This window comes from Thalassophryne amazonica, chromosome 11, assembly GCF_902500255.1.
Source record: "Thalassophryne amazonica chromosome 11, fThaAma1.1, whole genome shotgun sequence".
In the NCBI taxonomy this organism is placed as follows: Eukaryota; Metazoa; Chordata; class Actinopteri; order Batrachoidiformes; family Batrachoididae; genus Thalassophryne; species Thalassophryne amazonica.
The window spans coordinates 22,799,846-22,826,374 of record NC_047113.1 but is presented as its reverse complement, the minus strand read 5'-3'; the positions used below and the strand labels follow the sequence as shown (position 1 = coordinate 22,826,374).

The 26,529-nt window shown below is 42.1% G+C and overlaps 1 protein-coding gene and 1 non-coding gene across 5 annotated transcripts in view; one reads left to right on the top strand and one right to left on the bottom strand.

Annotated features, from left to right (window-relative positions):
* The window catches only part of tsc22d3 (TSC22 domain family, member 3), a 136,689-nt gene that overhangs the window by 23,028 nt on the left and 87,132 nt on the right, over nucleotides 1-26,529 (bottom strand). For 2 of the 4 annotated variants that reach the window (XM_034182284.1, XM_034182285.1), the window contains exons 2-3: nucleotides 13,097-13,148; nucleotides 9,812-11,393 (exon numbers count right to left, since the gene is read on the bottom strand). In XM_034182284.1, the coding sequence (XP_034038175.1) occupies nucleotides 11,031-11,393; nucleotides 13,097-13,148 (415 nt within the window). In that variant the 3' untranslated portion in view covers nucleotides 9,812-11,030. Of the gene's footprint in view, nucleotides 1-3,171; nucleotides 3,184-9,811; nucleotides 11,394-13,096; nucleotides 13,149-26,529 lie in introns of those variants that run through there. The other 2 variants (XM_034182287.1, XM_034182286.1) reach the window with 2 other exon arrangements.
* On the top strand, nucleotides 8,067-8,148 carry trnas-gcu. The gene has a single exon. It is a non-coding gene; the product is annotated as a tRNA-Ser (tRNA).

Here is a 26,529-nt window from a genome sequence, read left to right as displayed (position 1 = left end):
AAACAAAATTAAAATTTATTGGCACAGTTTGATTATTTGCCAGAAATCATCATGTTTGCAACCAGTTTTATTTGGAGAAGTTGGGGATGGATACATGAACATTTCCAAGTCAGTTAGATATGTATTGGACTTCATTTCCATTAATCATTAACAAATACAATGGGCATTTACTGTATAGTAAATCTGCCTGGAGTTGTCAGTTTTAAAAAGGTGAGGGACCATCCAAGAATCTGACTGGTAAAAGAAGCCACCAAGCCACAGTGTTAACTTTACAGGAGTTATAGGATTCTGTGGATGTGATATACAAAGTGTAACTTTTGTTTTTTGTATCACCAGTTACACAGCTTTAAGCCTCTTTCACACTGGGCCTACACAGAGTTGCATTGTACTGCATATCTGGTACGCACGAATGGCTGCTTATGTTGCACGCAGAGTGAAACTTGGCCTGCCTTTTTCTTCTGTGGCTTTGAAGCTTCACTGCCAGCAAAGTCCAGCAGAGTTTAGCAGGATGAATAAAATCTAGCAATGTAGGTATGTACTGACAAAAAACCTAAAAGGATTTTTCGCCGGACTGGTGTAGGGTAGTGTACAATTGCGGCGGCCTGGTGTACAGTAGCGCAGTGTTGTGTAGACTTGCATAAATTAGCGGAGCGTTGCATAGACTTGTGTAGAGCGCTGTGTCCTGTGCTCTATGCCGAATGTCTGTAAAAAAAATTAAACATGTTTAATTTTTTCCGTCCATTTCTTGGATCCCTTTGTGTCCTTGTTGCTAGTTGCCACGTAGAGCTGCATAGGCTCGACGTAGTCAGTACGCCACACCATGCAACTCTACGTTGGCCCTGAAAGGGGCGTTAGGGTTGAGTGGAACAGAAAAGCAATTGCTTGAAAAAAGTTAGATGGATCAAACAATGGACGAAAGAAGGCGCCAAGATGGAGCATCCTCGGATGCCCCTGAGTGAGCTCTGGGCAACTCAGCACCTCACTCACTAGGTATGTTCACGATGACAGATCGGTGGAACATTGGGGATGGTGGGAATGGTGTTGTGAAAGTGACGTGACACGGACCCACAACAGGGGGCGTTAATGAACGGTCAATGGATAAGCCAAAAAGTAACAATTTAATGTTGTGAATCGCACAACAACGTACAGACAATAACAATATAGTGGACTGTCAATCATACACCAGGTGACGTGTGGGCAGGCTCGACGATAGAAGACGCCTGGAGAGAGAAGAGCTGGATCCCCACACAGCTTCCACCACCAACGGAGCTGAAGAACACTGGAGCTGCCAAGCCCTGCGCCCCAGGTGGCCGCTGTCTTCAGCAGTCAGACCCGGTGCTGCTGGCAGAGAACAAAGACAGTCCAGATGAGTGTGAGTTCGCACACTCAGTAATCCCACAGTCTGTATTAAGTAAAGGAGGGAAAACCTCCACCTCCAATCACACACACTCGTGCAGCTCCTGGTCAACCACTTATCTGAGTTGGGGTGTGAGGCGAAGCCATCGCTGTCACACCAAACGCCAATCCTCCAGATAAGGAAACACTCCAGGAAAACGGCTGAAAATAGAAGTTCAGGTTAAACACACACAGTGTCAGTCAGCAGAGAAATTACCTGAATGGTAGTTGATTTCTCGGCGAGGAGGTGGAGTTGCAGTCCGGTCTTTGTAGTGGTGGTGATGGGTGACAGCTTGTGTTGATTGATGACAGCTGTCACCTCCAGCAAAGCCGACGCCCTCTCGTGCTTGAAGCCCGCACTTCAAGCAGGGCGCCGTCTTGTGGTGGTGGGCCAGCAGTACCTCCTCTTCAGCGGCCCACACAACAAATGGTTTGCAAAATATGTTTTGGGGCAATCAGTTACCTTGAAATTATGAGTTGGATGAACATACCATTTTTTACGGTGCAGCAAACAGCCACTGACTTGAGAACAAGTATGCTGCAGCGAGTGGCACAGTGCAATATTTTGCAGTTAACAAGCTTAGGGACCTCACAGAATCTGGCATCAGGCTGTGATTCAGCTTTAATGCAGAGACTGTCCTCATGTTCTAACACAAGGAAGTCTTTACTAAATTCACTGTGAAAATGCTGAAATAACCCAGATACTCAGAGGAGTCTGGGAAGTGCTACTGTATGGTGAGGCCATTTATCCCCCAACACCACCACTCCACTTTAAATTGTGTAAGATGGCCACAAGATTCCCATCTGTTTTTTATTGTAACATGTGTGCTCATGAAAACACACACACACACACACACACACACACACACACACACACCACACACACACACACACACACACACACACACACACACACACACACACACACACACACACACCACACACACACACACACACACACAGGGCTTTCATTGCATTGTGGATCTCACTTATACCTCTGTGTTTATCACACAACAAATTTGGAGGTTGGGACCCAATTGGCCAACCAGTGGTAAAAAGTAGTGAGTCATTACAGGTCACAGCATTTACCACTGACCTATGTCAGAAAACCGCCGGGCCGCTCATTATTTTCTGTGTTCTGGTGTTGCTGGATGCACATCGTGAAAATCAATTTGGGTTCCAATGAAATACATCAGAGCTGCAATTATCAAGGAGGCAAAAAAAGCTACAAGCAAAGGTCCAAACTGTAGCAAGAGGCGGCGTTTGTCAGTGCATTGCACCTGTGCTAAATACACTGTTAGATAAGGTCAAAGCTCAGTACCATCTGTTTGCATTTGTCTGATGGTGTGACTTTGCTGCACACCACAGCTGTTTGTCTGTCTGTCTGTCTCTCTGTGCTAGTGTATATATATATATATATATATATATATATTATATATAGATATATAATATATATATATTATATATATATATATATATATAGATATTATATATAATTATATTATATATATATATATATATATATTATATATATATATATATTATATATATATTATATATATATATATATATATAATATATATATATATATATATATATCAGTATTAAATTAGAGTTCAGAATTAAGCTGCTGACATTTGACCAGTGGGTATATAATGCACTGAAATCTAACATGAATGCATCATATTGGAAAAATGTGCTTAGGATAAGTCCTATACAGGCCTGAGGCCCATCATGATGGTGTTTTAATGAGAAACCATAGCATTTACAGGGTACTTTGCCACTCAATGCTGTTACCATGTGATGGACCCAATATGGACTGAAATGATAGAGATGAAGTGTCTTCTAAGGACACAAACAGGGAGATGCACATGGAATCAAACCCTTATCTAAACACAACATCCTGCACAGTAAATTTTGCAAAACAAGATATATATGAAGAGTTCAGGCACAAAACCCTGTAAACGCCGCGCCCACGGAAAATGAGATAACCGTTGCAAGTGAAAGCTTACAGAGGCTTGTATCTGATAACAAAATCAATTCTGCTGCAACACCCCATAAATCCTATAGTAAATGCAAGTCAAGATGTGGTTTGTATGCAGAACCTCGTAAACGCCATCCCAGTTTGTGTGCAAAACCACATAGTGAACAGCGCACCACTCACTGGCATGTATCTTGGTCACGTGACGCAAAGATTGCGGCGCCCACGAGAGCTTCTCTGATGCTGCATTTACACATAATGACGGCAAGTCATGAATGCCACAAAGTATACATTCCTGGCTGCTGATCACGAATGTGATGATTTGAGGCAGAGGTGTCAGGTGTCCTCAGGAACTGCTGCAATCTGTTACCACGCGTTGTGATTAATGTAACGGGTTGGTGGCACATTATCAGGAACCATTACGCATTGCTATTGCACATAGGCGCAGAGAGGAGGAGAAGGAGAGAGCCAGATGTGTGGTTTCACGTGACTCTCATCTTGTTCATTTTCCCAAACATCAGGCACAGCAGCAGGTGGAACATCTGCAGGAGCGCACTGAGGAGCATTGGAACGAAACTTTTACCCAACTTGGCGTCACTGTCCTCCTTCAGCACACTGCAGCAATGAAACGGAATGGAGTGCAGCAGGGTTTAATTGTGCGCACGTCAGAGAAGAACGCTGTCACGCTCCATTAAGGATCATCACTAATCAAGACGGATCAACACGCTCAGTTGGGACCTCCACGACATGAGGCAAAATGACAGTGGTGCGTTACATTCGTGGAAGAGTTTTTTTGACAGCCACAAAAAATCCACGAAATCACGAATATCACACACCAACATGTACTATTAAGAAACTTATTCAGATGCGTTAAGTCACATTAAGAACGTCAGAAATGTGCCAAGAATGACGCAAATATGACATTCATAATGTGTACTGCCTATGAGTAAACACAGCATTAGCGTACATTAAAGTGATGAACTTACTGAGTTTTGCAAAAAACTGAAGGTGGAGACACCAGGTTTTGCAGCCAATCTATTAAAGGTTGCTAATTAACACATTTCTGAATAAACGTTGATTTTTGAGATTTTGCTATTTTGTTCAGTGCAGCATAACCATTTCATAACAAGAAAGAATGATTCATGGAGATGTACAACTTCCATCAGGTAAATATCCTTATTTAAAACAAGAGTGGTCTGGTGGAGATACAGGGTTTTGTACCTGAACTCTTCATATATATATATGTATATAAATATAAAGTTTTTATGTGTGTGTCTTCCACCACCTGCCTCAGTCTGCCTGTTTCATCATTCCATTCAACGCATTTCTTTCTCATGTTCCCTTCTTCTCCTCACCATTTATCCAAACATTTCCCCATCTGTTCCTCTCCATATTTTCATCACCTTTTCACAACTTTGCATCTGCAGCTGTGACCCATGTCACCAGCAAACAGGGACAACACTGGACAGAACTGTGAGCCGTCCCCCACTGAGCACTTCTTTTTCCATGAGTGCATGTTATTGCGTGCGCACGGCTATACGGGTCTACGTGCCCACTCATGTGGGTCTGAACTCATCAACATGAGCTGAACTGAATCAGATGGGAAGCATCCCGCTAACTGTCGCTGTCGGTGTCATCTAAAGTCTGAATCTTTCCCACAGACTCCAGCAGACAACTCTGCTGAGTGATAAAGCTAATCATTTGTCACCTGCAAGACAACCGTGCAACTATAACAAATTTCTCACGGGAAGTTTCAGACAAGTCACTGGCGGTCATTGCTGAAAGAAAACCAACAGTGCTTTGACGATAACTCTTTGCTGTACAGGTCATTGTTATTTTTGACCTGTTCAACTATGAAACTATTGTGACAAAGTACTTTTAAACAGGTTTCCAAACCATAATCGCTTCTACTGTTAAATTCCCGGCAGACTCTGTATTTTAACTTTTTAGGTTTTGTGTTCCACCTTAGAATTGTTGTTCCTGAACTGGTTAGAACTAAATGAAATACTGATTAGTAATATTCCATGTAAGCCTGTGTGGCAAAACAATCTGTATCTTTTGGATGTTATAATAGTGTCGATTGATATAGGCTATACGTCTATTAGAAAAGAAACCGACCTTCTTATTTTTTTATAAAAATATTTGGATTTGAATCACGTGCGATTACATCAGCCAACCTTGAACCCTCGTGCGCATGCGTGAGTTTTTTCATGCCTGTCGGTTACATCATTCGCCTGTGGGCAGACTTTGAGTGAGGAGTGGTCCACCCCCCTCGTCGGAATTCCTTTGTCTGACTTCTTCCTGAGAGACTGGCGCTTTGCTTGATCAAAATTTTTTCAGAACCTGTGAGGCACATCGAAGTGGACACCATTCAAGAAATTCAGCTGGTTTTCGGTGAAAATTTTAATGGCTGATGAGAGATTATGGAGTGTTACTGTCGCCTTAAGGACTTCCCACGGAGCGGGACGTCGCGCCGCGCTCGGAGGCGCCGTCGTCAGCCTGTTTCGAGCTGAAAACCTCCAAATTTAAGCCTCTGTTGACCCAGGACGTCGTGAGAGAACAGAGAACTTTCAGAAGAGGTCGGGATCAGCAGATTATCCGGACATTCCACTGTTAAAGGAGATTTTGTAATGAAAGACGTGCGGACGGATTGGCGCGTCGGCAGGCAGCCGGCGCAACGCGCCACCACAGGAAAAACACCTCCGTGTTGATAACCATTTGTAAAAACCAGCGGCTTTTGATGGCTTTCAGTTGAGTGAGTATCTGAGAAACTGTTTAACAGCTGGACATGTTCCAACTTGTCCTTAAGGCTTTCAACGGAGGTGTTTTTTCCTGTGGCGGCGCGCCAAATAAATAAATAATAAGCACAAAGCAATGGCGTCCTCCACATCAGCTTCAATGGGTGCTTGGACCCTAAATATACTGTGATTAACTGGATCCGATTATATAAAGTTTCGGTTCTGGAACATTAAGAACTACAAAGTTTTTTTTTTTTGGCTGGAGACACAATATCAAGTTTATATACATTAGTAAACCATTTGTAATCCATTGACATTTGTGACATTATTATGATTTCACAACAACATCATGACATGGTGAAATGGTACAAAAAACACATTTTCAAGGATTTCTCCACAACCATTGATTCATTTCCTGCATATCTGCAACCATTAGGGCTACATTGATAAGATCATATTCTTATAGTACGGTATTATGTGCACACACAGGGCCCCTCTATTAGTTTTCAGTATCTTTACTACCTGCAGAAACAGAGATGGGAAAAACTATTCAAGGGCCTGAACTAATTCAAAGCCTTGCTTTCAAGACATGGAAATATCAGAGGAACTAGCTTACTATATTTTACGGATTGTAAGACTCAGTTTGTTAACTTGTTTGGGAGTTCATGTGACTTGTACTGTTGTGCGACTTAGATACAACAAAATAATAACAATAATAATAATAATCATGCGTTTGTTATTAATGAATATTAATGAATAATAACCATTGATATATAGCTTCCCAGAAATCAACAGACAAAACAAACTCCAATAATAAAAATCACTAACAGTGCACAAATATCCTAAATTAAAGAGCTGTTATAAAAAAAAAAAACTAAACCAAATCGACTCTTTTTTTTTTTTTTTGTAATATTTCCACCTCTGTGGATCAGAAATCCATGACCATCTGATGTTTTCTGTTGTTCATCTGCATCAAACAGCATGTGATATCTTGTCCATCGCAGGTTTATCTGTCCTTCTTGATTGTTTCTGGAATTTAAAAGTCACCCCAGGGAAATGCTGTGGTGTTCGCATACAGGAAAAAGTGTCATTTAGTCTGTGATTTAGTCCGGAAAATAGGCTAACTTTAAATCAAGTCATTGACCAGGTTATAGCAAATTTATGTCAGTTCAGTCAGTAGTTCTGTTTGTTACTTTCAAACTGATTTGATTTGATCTGATTCAATTTGATTATCTTATTTTTATCGGATCATTATCTTATCTTGATTCTTATTCTTTTCGGTTTTTACACCACTAATAATGGGGCATGTTGTGTGTTGCAAGCATTTAGTTCGCCAGGTTTATCCAGACTTCAGGTCACCACTTTATCACCCCTAGAAGGACTTAGAAGGACTGACTTTACATTGTGCAAAAGGTCCACTATCTGTCTGTCCCTCTTTTGTTTGCAAACAAATGTCGTCTCGGGTCACAGGGTGCTCAGCACGCCCAAATCAATGCAGAAAAACTGCAGAACATTTGATTGTTTTGACACAAAATGCCAAGACATGGCTGTTGTCCGAGAAAAACAAGCACCAGGGAACACGCAATGTTTACCCAGTTGTTATTTGATATGCTCCAGTTCTGAGTTTTCCAAAGGCCTGAGCGTTTTTTTTTTTTTTTTTTCTCTCAGCGAAACATGGATCTGAGCCCAGTCTGCACACCAGGGAAGCTGCAACTTAACCACACAGGCTGACGGACTGCCAGTCCGTCTGATGGGAAATGCTGTTCAGAACAAACTGTTAACATTTCTCTCTCTCTCTCTCTTGCAGATTTAATTCTGCTGGAAAACTGCTTATTACTTCCCTGTCATCAGTGACCTCCCGGTTTTGGATTCTTGCCCTGAGCGCTTTGAACTTAAATCGAAGAAACACCTTTGCTATGTGGAATTTTATGTATTACTTGCTGAATAATTGTGACGAGGTGGTTGAGTGGTTAAGGTGATGGACTGCTAATCCATTGTGCTCTGCATGCGTGGGTTTGAATCCCATCCTTGTTGGCAGTTCATTTTGCAGAGGTGGTGGTTAATGCGCTTGGTTTCAGTGCAGAAGGCTCTGGGTTCAAATCCCACCCATGCCACATTTCTCCATGTAATATGGAGTGCATCACGATGCCCTTAAGTCACCGTTTGCAAGTGCTGCCATGGCTGATCAAGGCATTTTGTGATTCAGCAGTTTCAGATTCATTGAACACGAGTCTTAGATCAGTCTGTGTTCTGTTTTCATAACCTCCCTGCTTATGGACCTAACATCCAGTGCTGTCTGCTGACTCATCAGCAGTGACACAGTAGACCTCTGAAAAGGTGATTTACACTCTGCTTCACTTCAAATATGCACCGTCTGTTTCTGATGAATAGTACATGGGATATGCTTTGTACCTGCCAGTCCACATGAACACGTTTTTTTTTTTTTTTTTTTTTTTGTCATTTTGCTCCTGCTAATGTGTACTGTATAGTTTGTTAGCAGGAAGAGTGAGGGGTTGGAAAGCCTCCTCCCCTTTTTTAAGGTAAAAGTCCACCTTTGAAGACATCATTAGAATGTAATAATGAGGATGAATGTATTTTTAACAACACAGTTCATCAATGTCATCTAATTGCTGCTACTCTTTAATGTTCTTGTTTTACTATTACAGTTCTGCACTATGAAGTATTCATTCACTCATCCATCCATTTTCTATACCGGTTTACTCCATTTAAGGGTCACAAGGGGCTGGAGCCCATCCCAGCAGTCACAGGACATGAGACAGAGTAGACCCTGGACAGGGCACCAGTGGATCGCAGGGCCACGTACAGACGGACAAACACATTCACACACGCACACCTATGGTCAAATTAGAGTCAGCAAATCACTTAGCCTGCATTTCTTTGGATGTAGAAGGAAGCTGGAACAAGCCCATGACTGACAGGTGCCCAGAGAGGCCCCTAATAATAATACTGACAAAATATCGGGAGTGGCCCAGTGAGATTTCGTTTCATGGGGCCCAAAATCCCTGGCAGCACCCCTGTGCAATTGTGAGAAGTATGCCCTATATCCGTACTGAGGCCCGTAGCTCATATCTGGATTCTGCACAGATGAGCAGCTGAGAGGCTATGACTCCCCCTGGACAGGATGTCAGTCCAATGTGGGTTGCTTCCCCAGCTAAGACCGGTACCCATTTACCGTTGGGTTAATTGAGCCAATGTAGATTAAATGCCCACGCAGGTAGCATAAGTAAATTTCAAAACCTGGTCTACATATTTGCAGGCCAGTTCCTCACCCACTCAGCTTCCTGCTCTACAGTAGCAATACCAAGTGTATTAATACAAGTGTCATAGCTAGGAAAATCAAAGTACTGCATCAGCAGATACTCAAATATTAAATGGCTGACCAAAAGTCGGGGGGGGGGGGGGGGGGGGGGCTTTTGAGTGTTCAAAACACCATTTTTAACCCACAGCATTATGTGAACCATCCACGTATTTCATCACCATTTACATAGATTGTCATGGCAGGTGACTCCTCCATTAAAGTCTGATTCTGCTTGAGGTTTCTTCCTGTTGAAAGCACTTTCCACCATCACCGTGCAGTTCTCAAAATAAATGCTTTGTCGCAATATAAGCACCACTTAAATTGATGCATGTTGCATGGGTCAAACAAACTCCGGGTCTGTAAGTATGCAACAAGTGACACGGTGCCAGTGATAGTTTAATGTAAACAAGATTTATTGCGAATGTGCAGTTGTATCCACACACAATAACGAAAAACTTCTGACAGATACAGTACAGCAACAACACCATTATCTTTACAAAATTAAAAACAACAAAAAAAAAGTCAGCAATAGCACACCAACAAACTTTTCCCTGTGAATATTTACACACGGTCCTGGTTTACTGGCTTCTGCTGCTGTGATAGCTACAAGACACTAACAGAGCTCAGTGCAGAAATGTGTTCCTGTCTTACTACACACAGGCACTGGTGTCATGCCGTTGTTTTCAAAATGAATTATCAGTCCAGATTCTGTACAATGGTGCTCAAAATCAGGAGTGCGTCTGCTTGCTCTGGATGTTTCTATGTTATATACTGTACATTGTTGCCATCCTATAAAGCAAACAGTCGGGGGCAGATATGCCTGTACTCACGATTTAAAAAATAAAATCTTACAAATCCACTTTAAAATGCTCCTATTTTTACATCAGCTCATTTTGTTCAAATCAGCAAAAAAGAAAAACAGAAGACAAAACAGGATAAAAATCCCTCACATGCAGTATTTAGCCCCAACTGCAGACAGTACAAGACATTTTTATGAATCATACAGTATAGTGATTAGTTTGGGGCAGCAGACCCTCAGCTTTACTGCATTAACCTCCACCTCTACTGCTTTAGCTTATCCTGTTGAGTATTCATCATATGCTTGAATGTACAAAATTGCATGAGCAGGTACAGAAAGTGTCATTATGTGGCTGGCAACCTGTGAAACTTGTACTTTCAGCTCGGACAAGTCCACAAGCCGGGGCTCTTCCTCATGAGACACGGAGGACCATCTCATTGGGTTTCACCTGCGTGAACAGAGGGAAAAACCTCCTCCATGTTCCAACCTATCACCTGCAGGACCAGCCCAATCAACACCTCCTCACCTGCTCTCTGGAGCAAAGGCTGTTTCAGAAGGGTCCAGCTAGGCAGGGAAAGCTTCCCCACTCTGTCTGAAAGCAAGCACTCGTCCGCGTATAGTCAGCCCTCCCTCTTAGCGCTGTTGTCTACAACAAGAGACTACGACAAACACTTGGATGGCATCATAGGCCGGGCCTGAGGCTGCACCGGACAGAGCGTCTTAAGTTCTGTGCTAATCAGATTTAACAGTTCTTTCGTGTCTCAATCATTTCTGCCCCAATGCATCTCCTTTGCGGTCTCAAAGGAGTCTCGGCAGCGACGATTTTAGAACACTGGTTAAAATGGAGGTCCATTTCCGTGACACGGCAGTGGCTCTGCCCGCCCCAAGACAGAGCCACTTATACAGCAGAGCCAGTGCTGAGGTTGCAGGCCTGCTGGTGGTGCTCGTGGGACAGCTGGTCTGACTGATTGTCCAGAGGCAGCAGCACGTTTGTCGGGTACGCGACTGGAACTTCTCCAGCTGCTCTGGACTGGCCAGGTTCTTCAGGAGGTAGTTCTCACGCTCCAGCTGGTTGTTCTTCTCTGCCAGCTCTTTGATCTGCTCCTTGAGGATCTCCACCTCCTCACGGACCGCATACATCAGGTGGTTTTTGACAAGGTCCTGCAACAAACAAAGGAGGAGAGGAATTAGGAGTGTTTGATACTCAGTTTTGTACTGGAATAGTTCTCATAACAAGCAGACTTAGGCTTTGTAAAGAAAAAGGAAAGTAAAAGACAAGCCACATCTGCTCCTTATTTCCACCATGTATACAATAACATCATTCCCTGCAATAAGCGCAGACAAGTCCCGCAGGTAGTAAACAGGTTTATGAGGTATTGCCCAAGCAAAACAAAGTTGCTGTTTGTACTGATTTGGTGCATTAAATGTTAACCAAATTTTAAACACATTATTACGTCCTTGGCGGACATATATCAATGGCATTTACTTATTTGTCTGTCTGTTAGCAGGATTACGTCAAAACTACTCCACGGATTTTGATTAAACTTTCACCACAGATAGATTTTAGGCCATGGATGACGCCATTAAATTTTGGACGTGATCCGGATTCTGGATCAAGATTTCAGTTTATATAGGCTTTTAAGAATTATGTCACAGTTACTTCACAGATTCACACCAAATTTGCACCACAGATAGATATTAGGGCATGGAAGACTCCACTGAATTTTGGAGGTGATCCATATTTGGATTCTGGATCAGGATTTCAATTTGTACATTTCACTTTGATTTTGAGGATTATGTCAAAACTACTTAACAGATTTTCCCCAAATTTTCACCACACATTGGCATTAAGCCTTGGAACATTCCAATAAATCTTGGAGGTGATCTGGATCCGGATCCAGATTCTGGATCAGGAATTCACTTTGTAGACTTAAGGATTACGTCAAAACTACTTCAGATACAACATCATGATGTAAAACCAAGATCAGGAGGATGCCTCTTTTTTTCAGTTAGTGAATTAAATATCACATTGCAACATCTTGATCAGACCATTCTGGATCAGTATGCAGTCACTGCATTGTGTTGTGGAATACAGATTCAGGTAAAGTCTGGGACACGATGTGAATCACATATCTGTTATTTTGAGTCCTTGTCAACCCTTGGCAGATGTCAGAAATCTCGGATTACTCTTGTTCTTATTAATTTGGAGAAATTAATATGATGGCATTCACTGTTTTTTTTAATTATTGTGTTCAACTGAAGGGAATGAATTGACTTATCTGATCATTCACTGATTGCATTTTACAGATGTACATGCTTAGGTGTTTCCAAAGCCAGTTTTTCAATTCAATTTATTTTCATTTATATAGTGCCAAATCACAACAAAGTTGACTCAAGGCGCTTCACACAAGTAAGGTCTAACATTACCAACACCTAGAATGAACCCCAGTGAATACAATTTACACATTAACAAACTTTGTCATCTTCGTTTACTTATTATAAGTCATTTGTTGATGGAAAATGCCAATCTTTGACAGGACAAGCCTCCATAAACAGGAAACTTTGCTTAAACTGATGTTGACATGAATATATTTGACAGTTACATTTTACATAAGTCTTGGGGAGGGGGGGCATATTGGAATATTTTACCTTCAGGTAATGAAAACTTCTGACTACATTTTTACAACATGAGCTTTGTGAAACTTGTTGCTGCCCTGCTGCTGTCACTGTAAACACTTTGCTGTGCAGCATCAGCTCACTGCTTATTCTGTAAAATCACAAATTTGGAATTTGCTTCCAAACTCTTGCACATGTGTTGTAGCATGCATCCCCATCATTGTGTGGTGTCTGTTATCTCAACTTACCATGGCCTGTTCAATCTTGTTGTCAATAGCCACTACGCTAGCACCAGAGGCACTGCAAGACAGATCAAGAGCATACATTTACTTTTCAGGGACTGGACTATAAAGCAGACAAAACAAATAACATGTTTGTCAGCTCATCTGTAAACAACATGACGACATTTCCTGAATCCATTGAAAGAACACACCTCACCACAACACTGCAAGGACAAGCCGATCTACTCCTGCTGTCATTATCTATTAATCTCGCCAGTCATTTATCAATGCTAAACATTCACTGATACATATTTTTGGACTATTCCTCTTAAAAAAATAACTTGCAATAAATAAAATTGAATTTGACCACAGAAGGTGCCAAATCATGATTAACCTTTTTTTTTAACTTGTTAAAAAAAAAAAAAAAAAAATTGTGTGCAAGTGTTAGGCGCAAACACAGTGAACTCCAAAGTGTGCAAAGCAGAACAATTTTGAGACATAAATGTCTCTTTACAGTTTTAAATCATCCTACTAAATATATAGCTAAACAGGACTACAGAGGGGAAAGAATGCCATTAAAATACACAAAAGCGATATATTGGTGCTTTTATTGTGAAAAGCCGCGTGAAAACGTAGTCAGAAGCAATGAAAAAAAGGCCTGCATAATTAAAAAAAATAAATACATAAAACAGAAGGATTAAAGCATTTACATTTTACCTACATATAAATAAACGTCACATTGCGAATTTACCTGTTGTCAAGTTTAACCGACACTACATCTCCTCCCAGTAAGGAGGAGAAGAAGGAGATGGAGAAGTTGTGCAGCTGGTAGACGGCCACCTCCATGGGAGTTTTAGCGAACATCTCCGTGCTCATGTTGAAGACCACGCTTGTTTGAAAGATATTTGTCGCCACGTTTGCGCCTTTGTGGTTAAAGCTAAATGAGAATATCCAGTTTCTGTTTTACTATAAACTGCCGACGCACTGTTTTCGCGCAGAGTCCGTGTGTCGCTCAGCTTTGCCACAAGAAGCAACTGTCTGCTGCTATTTCTGCCTCCGGCCTCTTTATGAGAGACTGGCCGCGTGACGTCACAACATCCGTGACAGGATCGAATGACAGCCTGGATGCGTTCAGGGCGCACAGGAAAAAGCGACACCACTTAAGTTTTCGAGGTTTTTGACATGGAATTCATTTTAAACTCGTGATACTTTTGATTTTATTTATTTACACAATAAACTACAAAATAGAATACATCTAAATAATATTGCTTACGATGACAAAATAAAGCAAGCAAATTATTTACATTGTGGGCCTCAAAAATAATTAAGTGAAGTTCAAAAAAAAAAAAAATTTGACAAACAGAAAAAAAGAAACATCAAATAGATACAGTTGTGGTTGTTTAAAAAAATACACAACATTTCTTACAAACAACTACATTCATGGCACAAAGCAATCTCAACAATTAAATCACTAATATATAAAATCAGCATGACTGTTTACCACAATTTCATTGCCATCTTTAATCTGTACTTTCAATGGGCTTTTCGCGCTTGTTTATGTTATGATTACAGCTGAGAGAAACTATTTGCAATTGCAAATTGTCAGTTTTACTGTGCTGGAGCCTACACTGCAGCATAAGTAAAAAGTGATTCATTAAAAATGAAAACAAGACTTGTCAAAAAGAGAGTGGCGATGCAGCACAATTTATTGCCAAACAAAATGAATGTTCATAATTACGAGCTCACTCGGAGCATGTGAATGTAACATTACACTTGCCCTGCTTCTGAACTTTTGTCCTGCACGCTTGACGCTTCTGCAATTTAGCCACAGACCGAGTTATCGCACAAAACAAGATAACATCCAGCGAAACAATTTACGCTTGATCAGTCGGCTTACAGCAGATGATCTTTAGAATAAAAATAAGTACATAAACAAACTGACACTGGTAATCACCCACCAGAGACGCCACACATACAGCAACTTTATGCCATTTGTTTTGTTTTGTTTTTTGTTTTGTTTGTTTTTTTCATTTAATGTCATTGAGCATGTGATTTTAAAGTGTATATTTAACAACAAGTTGCATGATCAGTTGTCATTATGTATTTTATTTGCAGAGTGCGACTTTGCAGGGCTCAAAAGTTAAACTTTAAAAAGTACGACCAAGGAGAACATTGTGTTCCTTTGTGATTGTTATTGATAGCTGATCGGCATGCCGAAACAGAATGTTCAGCTCAATCTGCAAACCTGCTTGTTCTGCAGAGGTACTTTTCCATCCATTGTCCCTGCTCGATTTCACAACTCTATCGGCCTCTGGTGGTGGAAACGGGAAACACACCTGGCCAGTGGGTGACGAGATGTCACAGCAGGGAGTCTGTTGTTGCAGGACCCAATGTTTTCAAAGGAATTTTCCGTTCTACATGCCTGACTCCATGAAGCAACTCAAGGCTTTTTTTTTTCTTTCAAGAATGTCAAACCATGGCACTTATAGGAAAAACACTGTGTTCTGCAATTTGTGAAGCAAATGACATTTTGTTAGTTTATATATATGCATATGCATGTAGGAGGGAGGCTAGTGAGGAAAACCACCAAGACTCCCTGTAAGTTTCTGTGGCTGCAATTGGAGAAACTGTGCAGGTTTTGTACTATGGATGTGAAAATGCCATGGTGATTACATAACCTCCATCATCAGTGGACAAAGCCATGTTGGGTGAACATAGTTCTGTTTGTAGACTGGATTATTCATTATCAAGAGTGTCATTGGACAGAACAGTTACTCTTGTCTGTGCAACAAAGTGCCCTTGAGCCAGACACAAACTGGTTCTCATGTGCAGGTTGATACCTCATATTGTAGCTGGTGTGTGATTAGCTTGTGTTTGGATGAATGCGTTTGCCAAATTTGTAACATGGCACCTCTCATTCTAGTGACTGGCACATGTTGTGAGTCACGGATTCTAAATTTGCTGAACATATGTGCATATATGTGGAGAAAGGATGACTCTGGCTTAGGTGGAGGAGCAAAATGTTCATTAACAAAAGAGGTGGTTAATGTCTGCATCCTAAACTGTCCTTGAACATCACACTGAACTCGAAACTGCTGTAGATTTGCTGGTCAGCACCTCGCATAAAAGTTCTAGGCATAGTACAGCAGATAACTGTATGAATCGTTCAAATTTTCAATAGGAGGCCAAGTAGTGGTCAATTGAAGAATTGCACAGGGTCAAAATTAAAAAAATGTTCCAATCATATTGAAAGTGATACCACATTATGTATCTCATGACAATGATTCCAAAAAGGTACAGTTTGGACTATCTATAACTGAATGTTCTGGAGTTATGGGGTAAAAACAGCAAGAATGGTGACAAAGGTCAGTTTCAATTTGTACAGGGGTCAAAACTTAAAGCTGCTCCAGTTTTGGTAAAATGTGGTGCAAATTATTGGTTGAACTAATAGGATTAACAAATGGAATAGTTCTGACTGTGCTGAATGTTTGGTCTCTAAAGTAAAGGTCAAGCAATGTTGACGTACATTGGATTCTATGACGTGACATACATATGTTACCCCGTAACATGATAACTAAGCATGACACATGGTGCAAACTATTCCTTTTTAAAATCCTACTAACTCAACCAATAATTTGCATCATGTTTTACCATAATTGGAGCAATTTTAACTTTTGACCCTTGTACAAACTGAAAGTAACCTTTGTCGCCATGCTTGCTGTTTTTACCCCACAACTCCAGAACATTCAGTCACACATAGTCCAAACTATACCGTTTTGGAATCTTTGTGATCAGGCACATAATGTGGTATAGCTTTCAATATGATTGGAACATTTTTTTACCCCTATGCAGTTCTTCAATTGACCCCTACTTGCCCCCCTATTGAAAATTCAAAATGGCTAATGTTATTTTTCTAAAATATGTACCAAAAGGTATACACAGGCAAACTTTGGTGCTTGTAACCAGATTTGAAGGATTCCTCTGCAAATATTCTGTTATCTGCTGCACTAGCATTGGTGCGCAGATGCTGATTCTAAACCTTTTGGGATTTGATCTGGGTTGGGGTGAGCTGTGGAAAGCCTCCTGCTTCAGTGACTGATCTGGCATCAATACCATCACTGCCACTGTCTATTTTATTAGGACCAAATCTGACTTAGTTTTTTTTTTCTTTTTTTTTTGTCATTTATCTTTTATGGAAATCTTGGTCTGCTTTTTGTTTTGCACTGCAGATGGACACCCGGGTAGCCGGTCTGCTCTGTGTCAGCCTGATCCTGTCAGATCTCAGAAGCTAAGCAGAGCAGGATCTGGTTAGTACTTGGATGGGAGACCTCTTTGGAACACCAGCCACTGTGTGTGTTTCTCTGGGTAAAACTGGAGTTGCATCAGGAAGGCATCCGGCGTAAAATTTGTGCCAATTACCAATGCGGATCTGGCTGGATCCGCTGTGGCGACCCCTCGCCCCCCCCCCCCCCCAAAAAAAAAAAAAAAAAAAAACGGGAGCAGCCGAATGAACAACAACAACTGTGGACGGACACCCCACTGACTCTGTCCTGCTTGAGATTCCTTCCTATTATCAAAAAGCACTGAAGGCATTTTTTTGCTTAGCACTGTCGCCAAAGTATTTGCATATAGAGTAACGACTAGGCCTTAATCGTGTGTAGTGCCTTAATGGCGTGCTGGTATTTGGCACTGTACAAATATATTGAAATGAACAGATTAAGCTTCTGTTAATGAAAAATAATAACATCTGAAGTATTGCTGATATCTATCACATGCCATAAAACCGAGTTTATATCTTTTGAGAAATGTTGCTTACAGATATAATAATATTCCTTTGCCCTAAACCAGAGTCCTGAGTGCCTCAGGTTTTTGTCAGTGTTGTGTAAGAAAACCATTAGAGAAGAAAGGCTGACTCCTGTTGGCCTAACACTACACCACATTGACTGAGTATTAAAGCCCATGAATCCCGTCGTCTTACATTTGGTACTGTGGCAGTACAGCTGCCAGGTTTAATGTTGGGCCTTTTGTTGCGGCTGTAAGGGACCGTTGAATTACCTCACCCCTCTGGTAGCCTTATTTAAAAAAAGGAGTCACACTGACTGACTTGAACCACTGGGAGCAACATTGTTGACATTTGATACTGATCACTCATCTTTAATCACAAACTTTGATTCTCATTGCTGAACTTTGCACTTTGAGGTTTTGATGTTGTTTTTGTGCCTTTATGTGGTGTTTTTGACAAAGGCAAGCGCTACCCTTGAATATAATCCTGCCTTTGATCTTTAATCTGTGATCAAGAATCATTATCAAGGAGCAGTCCTGACATTTGATTACTGATCTGACCAGCAGTCCTAATTACAGGCAGCAATTCATTGCAATAAGGTAAAAGACAGGCTCAAGAAAAACATAGTATAAACTCCTCCCCCATCAAAGTTCAATAATAAAAGCCATAAATCCACACCTTAATCTAAATCCCCTCCACAATTTCCACTATGTATGATCAAATCATTTCATATCCTTTAAGAATATTCCTACTGAAGAACAACAAATGAAAAGTCAGTGTTGACTGACTAGTCTTGTCGAATGGTCTTTTTGCTCTTTACTTTCAGTTTTCACGAGTAATTGATTTGCACTTCTCAGCCACTGTACCACGGAGCAACATTTCAAATTCAGTGGCTGAGAGAAAATTGAAATCGGATCTCTTTTGCAAGGACACCTGGGCAATTACAACGTTTCCATTCACCTAACCTGCTGTCTTTAAGGACATGTTGCACCAAAATCATAATAATTAAGATTTATGCTGTTAGTGACCATCCAATGACCATCCGAGGGATACATTGTGCACTTCCAGGACTGGTTTCAAAGTATACGGCATTCACAGCAAACAGCTACAGAGACGTCTGAAAACAAAAGTACTCATGAGTACTCGTTGTTTCCGACAAGTGACATCGCTACTAGAAGTGTCCAGCGTGCGCTTCAGTGGAATGTAGTAGTTAAGAACTGACACACCGATTAATTCTAAAGTTCTAATGTTCATTAGCCAAGGCTGCCATGTTGATGTTTGGCGGAGAGATACAGAATTCTATTTACTGCACCCCTGACCGTCGAGGAGTCCAAATTATGAAGAATATTCTGTGGTCCTCAGCCAGTACATTCCTTTGCAATGCAGTGATTTGCTCCAAGATTGAATCCATTTTGCTTTGAGTTTTCCAACAGTTCACGCAGTCTGAGATTACACAGCATTGACCCACTCATTAATTATGATGGACTGATGAGGGACAAAATTCTGGAGCAGCCGTCTTGCTAATATTCCTGTGGGTCAGGGCCAGCGCACAAATCAATTCTGCACAAACCCCCCCACCATAAAACGAATACGAATGAATCCTCAATGTCTTCCACAGAGAGTGGAGCCACATGTCACACTCATTCTCTCAGGCGTCGAGAGAAAAGCCCCGCTGGGTAGGTTCCATCAGGGCACGCAGGGTCCCCAAACCTGATCTCCTTGTCGAAAACAAATGGGTCAATGGCGTTGAGAGACCAGCTGATCAATTTCCATAGTTAATCCAAATCATAATTGAAGAAGGTCGGAGCAGAGATAGAGAGCAGAAAGGAGGAGAGGAGAGCGGAGGAATGTGACTCTAATCAATAGTGTTAGTTTCACACAGTTCCCTGGGGTGATGAAACTACCGTATCGGTTTGGAGGTTGATAATTGTATGAACAAGTGGAGCTCATTGAGAGACCAATTAATCCAAAGAAAAAAACAAAGTTCCTGCGGCAGAGTGCAGCAAGACACAACAGACGACCTTTAAAAAGGTCACGCAGCACATTGACGTTATACATGGCTACGGGTGCAACAAAGAGTGACTCATTACATTTAGTTCCAAAAATGTTATGTTTTTAATCCACAGATGCCTGCCGTTTATTTAAAGCCGGCGCTAATTGTTCTCAGACCAACTTTTGACATGGTCATTAAATAAAGCAGGTGCTTTTAAGACTGATCATTTTAAGGTAAAGCTGTAATACCGGTTGTTGCCACCAGGATTTTCATTTATTTTTCCAAAATTTGTGAAGTGTGACCCAATTAGCAATGGTAAATATAATTGAAACCACTCCAAAAACCATAGGGCTTCTAGATACTGCCAGTCTGCAAGATATAACCAAATTTCAAGTCAATCAGATGAAAATTATAATCCAAATTTAAGGTGAACAAACTAACTAATAAACAAACAAACAAAGAGACAAACAAATTAACAAACAAACCAACAGAGCCTTGTCGAATTACTTCAACAAGACTAACAACTAATGTACCCTCCTTGGAGGAGATATATGGGGATGTTAATAACCTTAATGTGCTTCACTGGCCTTAATGTGCTTCTCTGGTACGTTGGTCCACACCCAAAATGCATTTATATTAAATAACCAAGTGGCCTCTGTGCATGTGTGTGCATGCTTATGGCTTTGATCATGGGAGAAACTGGGAGGAGCTGCCATTTGCCATTTGGTATGCTTATGTATTTTGGTCAAGGATGAACACCACAAAAACGGAAAGTTGATAGAACTAATATTTTTGGAGAAATATGGATATTAGCTTCACTGAACAATGGACATTGATAATTACATTCTGGACCTACACTCCATTCCAGCAGGGGCGGTAAATCATCTGTATGTTAAAATGAAGTGGCATCTGTGTACATGTATGAGTGTGTGTGTGTGTGTGTGTGAGTTTTATTTATTAAGTTCAATGTAGATAGATAGATAGATAGATAAATACTTTATTCATCCCCTGTAAGGGGAAATTCATCTGCCCGAGAGCATACCTACATACACAATTCATCCATACAATAAAATACAATAAATAAGACAAATATAAAAACACATGGAAGTAAAACTACATTAACAAGAAGCATTAAACAATCTCATGGCGGCCGGGACCAAATGATCTTCTATACCTCTCAGTCCTGCATCTCATGGAGAGGAATCTGTCACTCGGTTGCTTTTCTGAGCAACCACAGTGTTGTGTAGAGGATGAGAGTTGTTGTAATACGGAATTCATAATACACCTCAAACCTACACTCTACCAGTTCACCCACAGAGGCCACCTCCCTCCCCATCACTGACACGCACTTCCTGACAAAGTTGTCCAGTCTGTTACTGTCCCTAACAGACAGCTGTTCCCCCAACACACAACAGCAAACAATAGAGCGCTGACCACAACAGACTGATAAAAAAGGAAAAGCATATCGCTACAGACATCAACAGATTTCAGTCTTCTGAGGAAGAACAATCTGCTCTGTCCCCTTTTATACGCTGCATTACCTGCACCAACCAGTCCAATCTATTGTCAATGTGGACACCGAGGTACTTGTATGTGGAGGACCACCTCAATGCCCACATTGTCTATACTGACTGGTAGGTGTTGTGCTTCCTCTTGCCAAAGTCACTATCATTTCCTTGTTTTGCTGGTGTTCAATACCAGCCCATTGCACCTGCTCCAGTTGGTGAACTCCTTGATAACTGCCCTGTACTCTGTCTCGTCCCCTCCCCTCACACAGGCCACCGCAGCTGTGTCATCAGAATATTTCTGCATATGAATGTTGGAGTCCTGTAGGTGAAGTCAGATGTATACAGTGTGAAAAGAAAAGGGGAGAGGACCGTCCCTGGGGAGCGCCGATGCTCATTTGCACAGTTCCAGAAATGCCCCAACCTAAGGTACTGTGTTCTCTCTGTCAAGTAGCTGTTGATCCAGGAGATAATACCCGCTCCTCACCCAACTTCACAAGCTTATCCCTCAGAATAGAGGGATGGATGGTATTAAATGCGCTTGAGAAGTCAAATCAAATCAAATCAATTTCATTTATATAGCGCCAAATCACAACAAACAGTTGCCCCAAGGCGCTTCATATTGCCAGGCAAAGCCATACAATAATTACAGAAAAACCCCAACTGTCAAAACGACCCCCTGTGAGCAACCACTTGGCGACCTTGGGAAGGAAAAACTCCCTTTTATAACAGGAAGAAACCTCCAGCAGAACCAGGCTCAGGGAGGGTGCAGTCCTTCTGCTGGGACTGGTTTGGGGCTGAGGGAGAGAACCAGGAAAAAGACATGCTGTGGAGGGGAGCAGAGATCAATCACTAATGATTAAATGCAGAGTGGTGCATACAGAGCAAAAAGAGAAAGAAGAACATAAGCCGCACATACCCCCCCACGCCATCAAGAAAGGAGAGTGCCCTGTGCAGCATGAACAATATGGCATCCTCCACACCCATATGCGCTCGATAGGCAAACTGTAAAGGGTCGAGTGCAGGTTGTAATTGTGGCCCAAGAAGCCGAAGAAGAAGCCTCTCAAGTGTCTTCATAACCACAGATGTCAGGGCCACCGGTCTGTAAGTCTTTGACCCCTGATGGCCTCCCGACCTTGGGCACTGGCACAATGCACACGGTCTTCCACTGCCTTGGCACCTGCCCTGTCTGCAGGCTCCGATTGAAGAGCACCTGCAGAGGCACTGCCAGCTCTGCAGCACAGTCCTTCAGGACCCTCAGTGCTATGCCATCAGGTCCAGCTGATTTACCAGGACACACCTTTCGAAGCTCCGCCCTCACCTCGTCCATGGTGAAATACTCCCTATACAGTCCCCCCGCATAGCTACTAGGTGGAGCAGAGCAGGAGGCAGTAGCAGAGGTGGAGGCGCTGCCAGGTGGAAGCAGAACAGGAGGCAGCAGCAGAGGTGGAGATGCCACTGGGTGGTGCAGTGCAGGAGGCAGCAGCAGAGGTGGAGACACCGCTGGGTGGAGCAGTGCAGGAGGCCAGCAGCAGCAGGGTCAAACCTGCAGTAAAACCGATTGAACTCCTCAGCCATGGCGGTGTCCCTGTGTGGCCTGCTCTCCTTCGCTTTGTAGCCAGTAATGGCTCTCATACCACTCTACACTTCCCTCATGCTATTATTCTTCAGTTTGCTCTCTAACCTCCTTTTATAATCCCTCTCAGCTTGCTTCATGCTCTTCTTCAGGTCATGTTGTACAGCCCTGATACGGTACCTGTCCCTTGTTTTAAAATCGTCCTTTTTCAGATTTAATTGATGTTTAATGCTGCTTGTTATCCAGGGCTTGTTCTTTGGGAAACATCGCACTGTTTGAACAGGGGCCACCACATCCGTGCAGAATTTTATGTAGTCAGTAATGCAGTCCACTTCTCCCTCCAAGTTGTCATCAGTACCCTGTGTGACCAGAAGGACGTTCCAGTCAGTGGACTAGAAACAGTCCCTCAGAGCTTTGCTGGTCTCTGGGGTCCACCTCCTGAGAGATCTGGTGGTTACAGGCAGTCTCATTACACGGGGTGTGTAGGATGAAACGAGATGGACTAAATTGTGGTCTGACTTGCCCAGAGGGGGCAGGGCCACAACATTGTATGCATCCTTCACATTGATGTAACAGAGATCCAGCATTTTATTGTGCCTTGTGGTGCAATTGATATACTGAGTGAAACCTCCTATATGTGGGCCCAAGTCCACATGATTGAAATCTCCAGAGATAACAATCAGCACATCAGAGTGTTGACACTGGATCCCTGCCACCGCGTCATGAATGACGTCACACGCTACGGAGGGGTCAGAGCGCGGCGGAATGTAAACAATAATGGCGACAATGTGAGAAAATTCTCTCGGCACATAATAAGGTCTTAAACTCACCGCTAGCATCTCCACCTCCCGGGAACAAATCTTCTCCTTCATGGTTATGTGTCCGGGATGGCACCAGTTATTTACAAGCAGCACAAGTCCACCTCCTTTCATTTTCCCACACTTCTTTGCCTCTCTGTCCGCCCGCACCAGAGTGTAGGTACATAATGTAATTGTAAATACATTAAAAATGCATGGATTACACAAGAAAGTGAAATCACTAATTTCCATTATGGCCATTTAAAAATAAAATGACAAAATAGGAGTAATAATAACATAAAATAATAATAATAATAATAATGTGTATATGATAACAAGGACATCAACAATTTATAAATACATTAAGACAGTAAATTAACATTTAAAAATTTACGTACTTAACAGAAAATAAAAGGGTTGAGTTCTTCCTTTAAAAACTGTTGAGGTCTAAGGTTCTATGTCATTCCAACACATTATAGAAACGTTGGATAATTTATTACCACCCTTGAAAAAGTCAGCTACCTATTTTATAAACCCTATAGCCCATGGATCCCCACAGGACACCCACTAGTACTACATAACAACTTTATTTATATGTGTTTAAACATTAAAAGTGACATGTATTTATACATTTTTATCCCTCAATATTGAAATCCCATATACTAATTGCCTCACCACATTTGCTGTGATCCTTTCTGTAACACAGTGATGGGCCATAATTTCCACCAAATGTCCCCTGCAAAACCAGCCAACCATGTTATGTAACACTGTGATTCATCTGCACCACACATCCAGTGGCTGAAGAAGAAATGAGGTGAGATATGCTGCCAACTCCACAGTCTTTGTTATGGGGAGCATTTTTTTGGGGGGTGGTGCCTCATGCAGCAAATTCAAAAACAGTCTGGGAAACACTGTAGAATAGCTCAACAAGACAAAATATCAATTTTCAAATAAGCCTGTGGTACACAAAAATTCTCTTTGCTGTTTTTTTCCAGCTGCATTCTGACATTCAGGAATGCGTGGCGTGTCTGAATGTGGCCTGAGAACACACCGACTGGCTGCAGAGAGGCTGCAGCCAGGGGTGCTCAGGAGACATGTGGGATACAACCTGTGAATAATGAACACTCTGCACGCACCAGAACACCCAGAGGCAATCGTCAGTATCACATCACCTGTAAGTCTCCTCTGCCACGAACAGCAGCCATGCACACGGATCCAACCTCACTCAGAAGGATGTTTGACATTAAATTGGCTGGCTTCTGTAGTTTTGCCCTCTGACAGGATGGCATGTTGTGCAATTGTTTGCATAAAACAGTGTTCATTCGTGTGTGTGTTAAATCAAGGGTGCAGATGCAGTCAAACGTGATGACTGTTATCTGAAGACTTGTAGAGATACAGTTCTCTGCCTGCTGTGGGAACAGTAATTTTAAACTCAGTTCACTGACAGTAAGTAAGGACTCTTAGTGCAAAGGTGCTGGAATTGATGCAAGGCCATCTGAGGTAAGGCTCTACCTGGAAGTGCTCATGGTGAGTGGTTTGTGCACTGAGCTGATTGAGAAGCAAGGAGAAGATCAGCATTTGTGTTTTTTTGGGGGGGTGGGGGGTCAAACTGTCAGGGAAAGTGGAGGAGCCAGAAATGAGGTGATTGGCGTTGGGTACTTTTAGAAGGCAGTGATTACATTTTTGAAAAACAAGGACTGAAGCCAGACTTCAAAGATGACTAGCCCCGTTTACACATAGACAGTTTAGGTCGGCGGGTAGTAACGTAGACCGAAGTTCGCGGTAGTTCCGGCTGTTTTCGCGGTGGAAAGGGGGTGGAGGCACTTTGCAAGCGTTTTGACCGCTGTACTATCTGCAAATAGGCGGATAAAATGCTGCTAAAGTCTGCCAAATAAAGCAATGTTTTGACGCCTTGGCATCCGGCACACATCAGGCAACGGGGGTTAATACCCAGTTCTATCCCTTACAATCGCAGGTTAAGACGCGGGTGAGAATGGCGGTGTTCTGCTGAAGCCGATAAAGCCCTGATAACCGCTGGTTAATGCCCAGGTTTTACCCAGGCAAACAGGGTAAATCCTGCGTTACTCCAGGATCATTTTTTATTATTATTATTATTATCTGTTTCTTCTTCTTCTTCTGTTTCTTCTGCTGTTTCTTCTTCTTTTTATACTTTTTATACTGGAACGCCATTTTAACCGGGAGGTGGCGTATAGAATGGTGTACTGTCCGCTAGCGCTGCAGTTTTGACCGCCTCTGTCGCCGTTCTATACGCCATTGATTATGGATACAACACCGGCCGCCGAATAACGGCGGTGTAAACTGCGGCACTACAGGAAGAGAAAGGATGATAGGCAATTAAAAATATCAAACGCATTGTTCGCGTTGTCTCCGTTGTCACGCAAAATTCTCCGTTCTCCGGGAGCGCACCCGGAATTATTCAACATGTTGAATATTTTTTCGACGATTCCTGGTAAAGCCGGAAACTAAGCCACCCCCCCTAGCGCCGGCGTTAACAACGACGTGTGATCCCTAAGACGGCCCTGGAGGAGCCAAAAAGTCTTCCGGGACGCTTCCGGGAGCTCTAACCGGCACTGTGTAACGGGGCTTTCGTGACAGCCCAAAATTATGTGGCAAAGCAACAAAACACTACCAGATTACAAACAAACAAAATTATATTGACGAAATCCTCAACAAAACTGACTCAGACGAGTGCAAGGTGAGAAAGATGGCAGGTATAGTCCCTCTTGCACAAAAGGAGTGTGCATGTCATGTTAGTGACAGCCACTGACATGCTATAAGAGCTGCA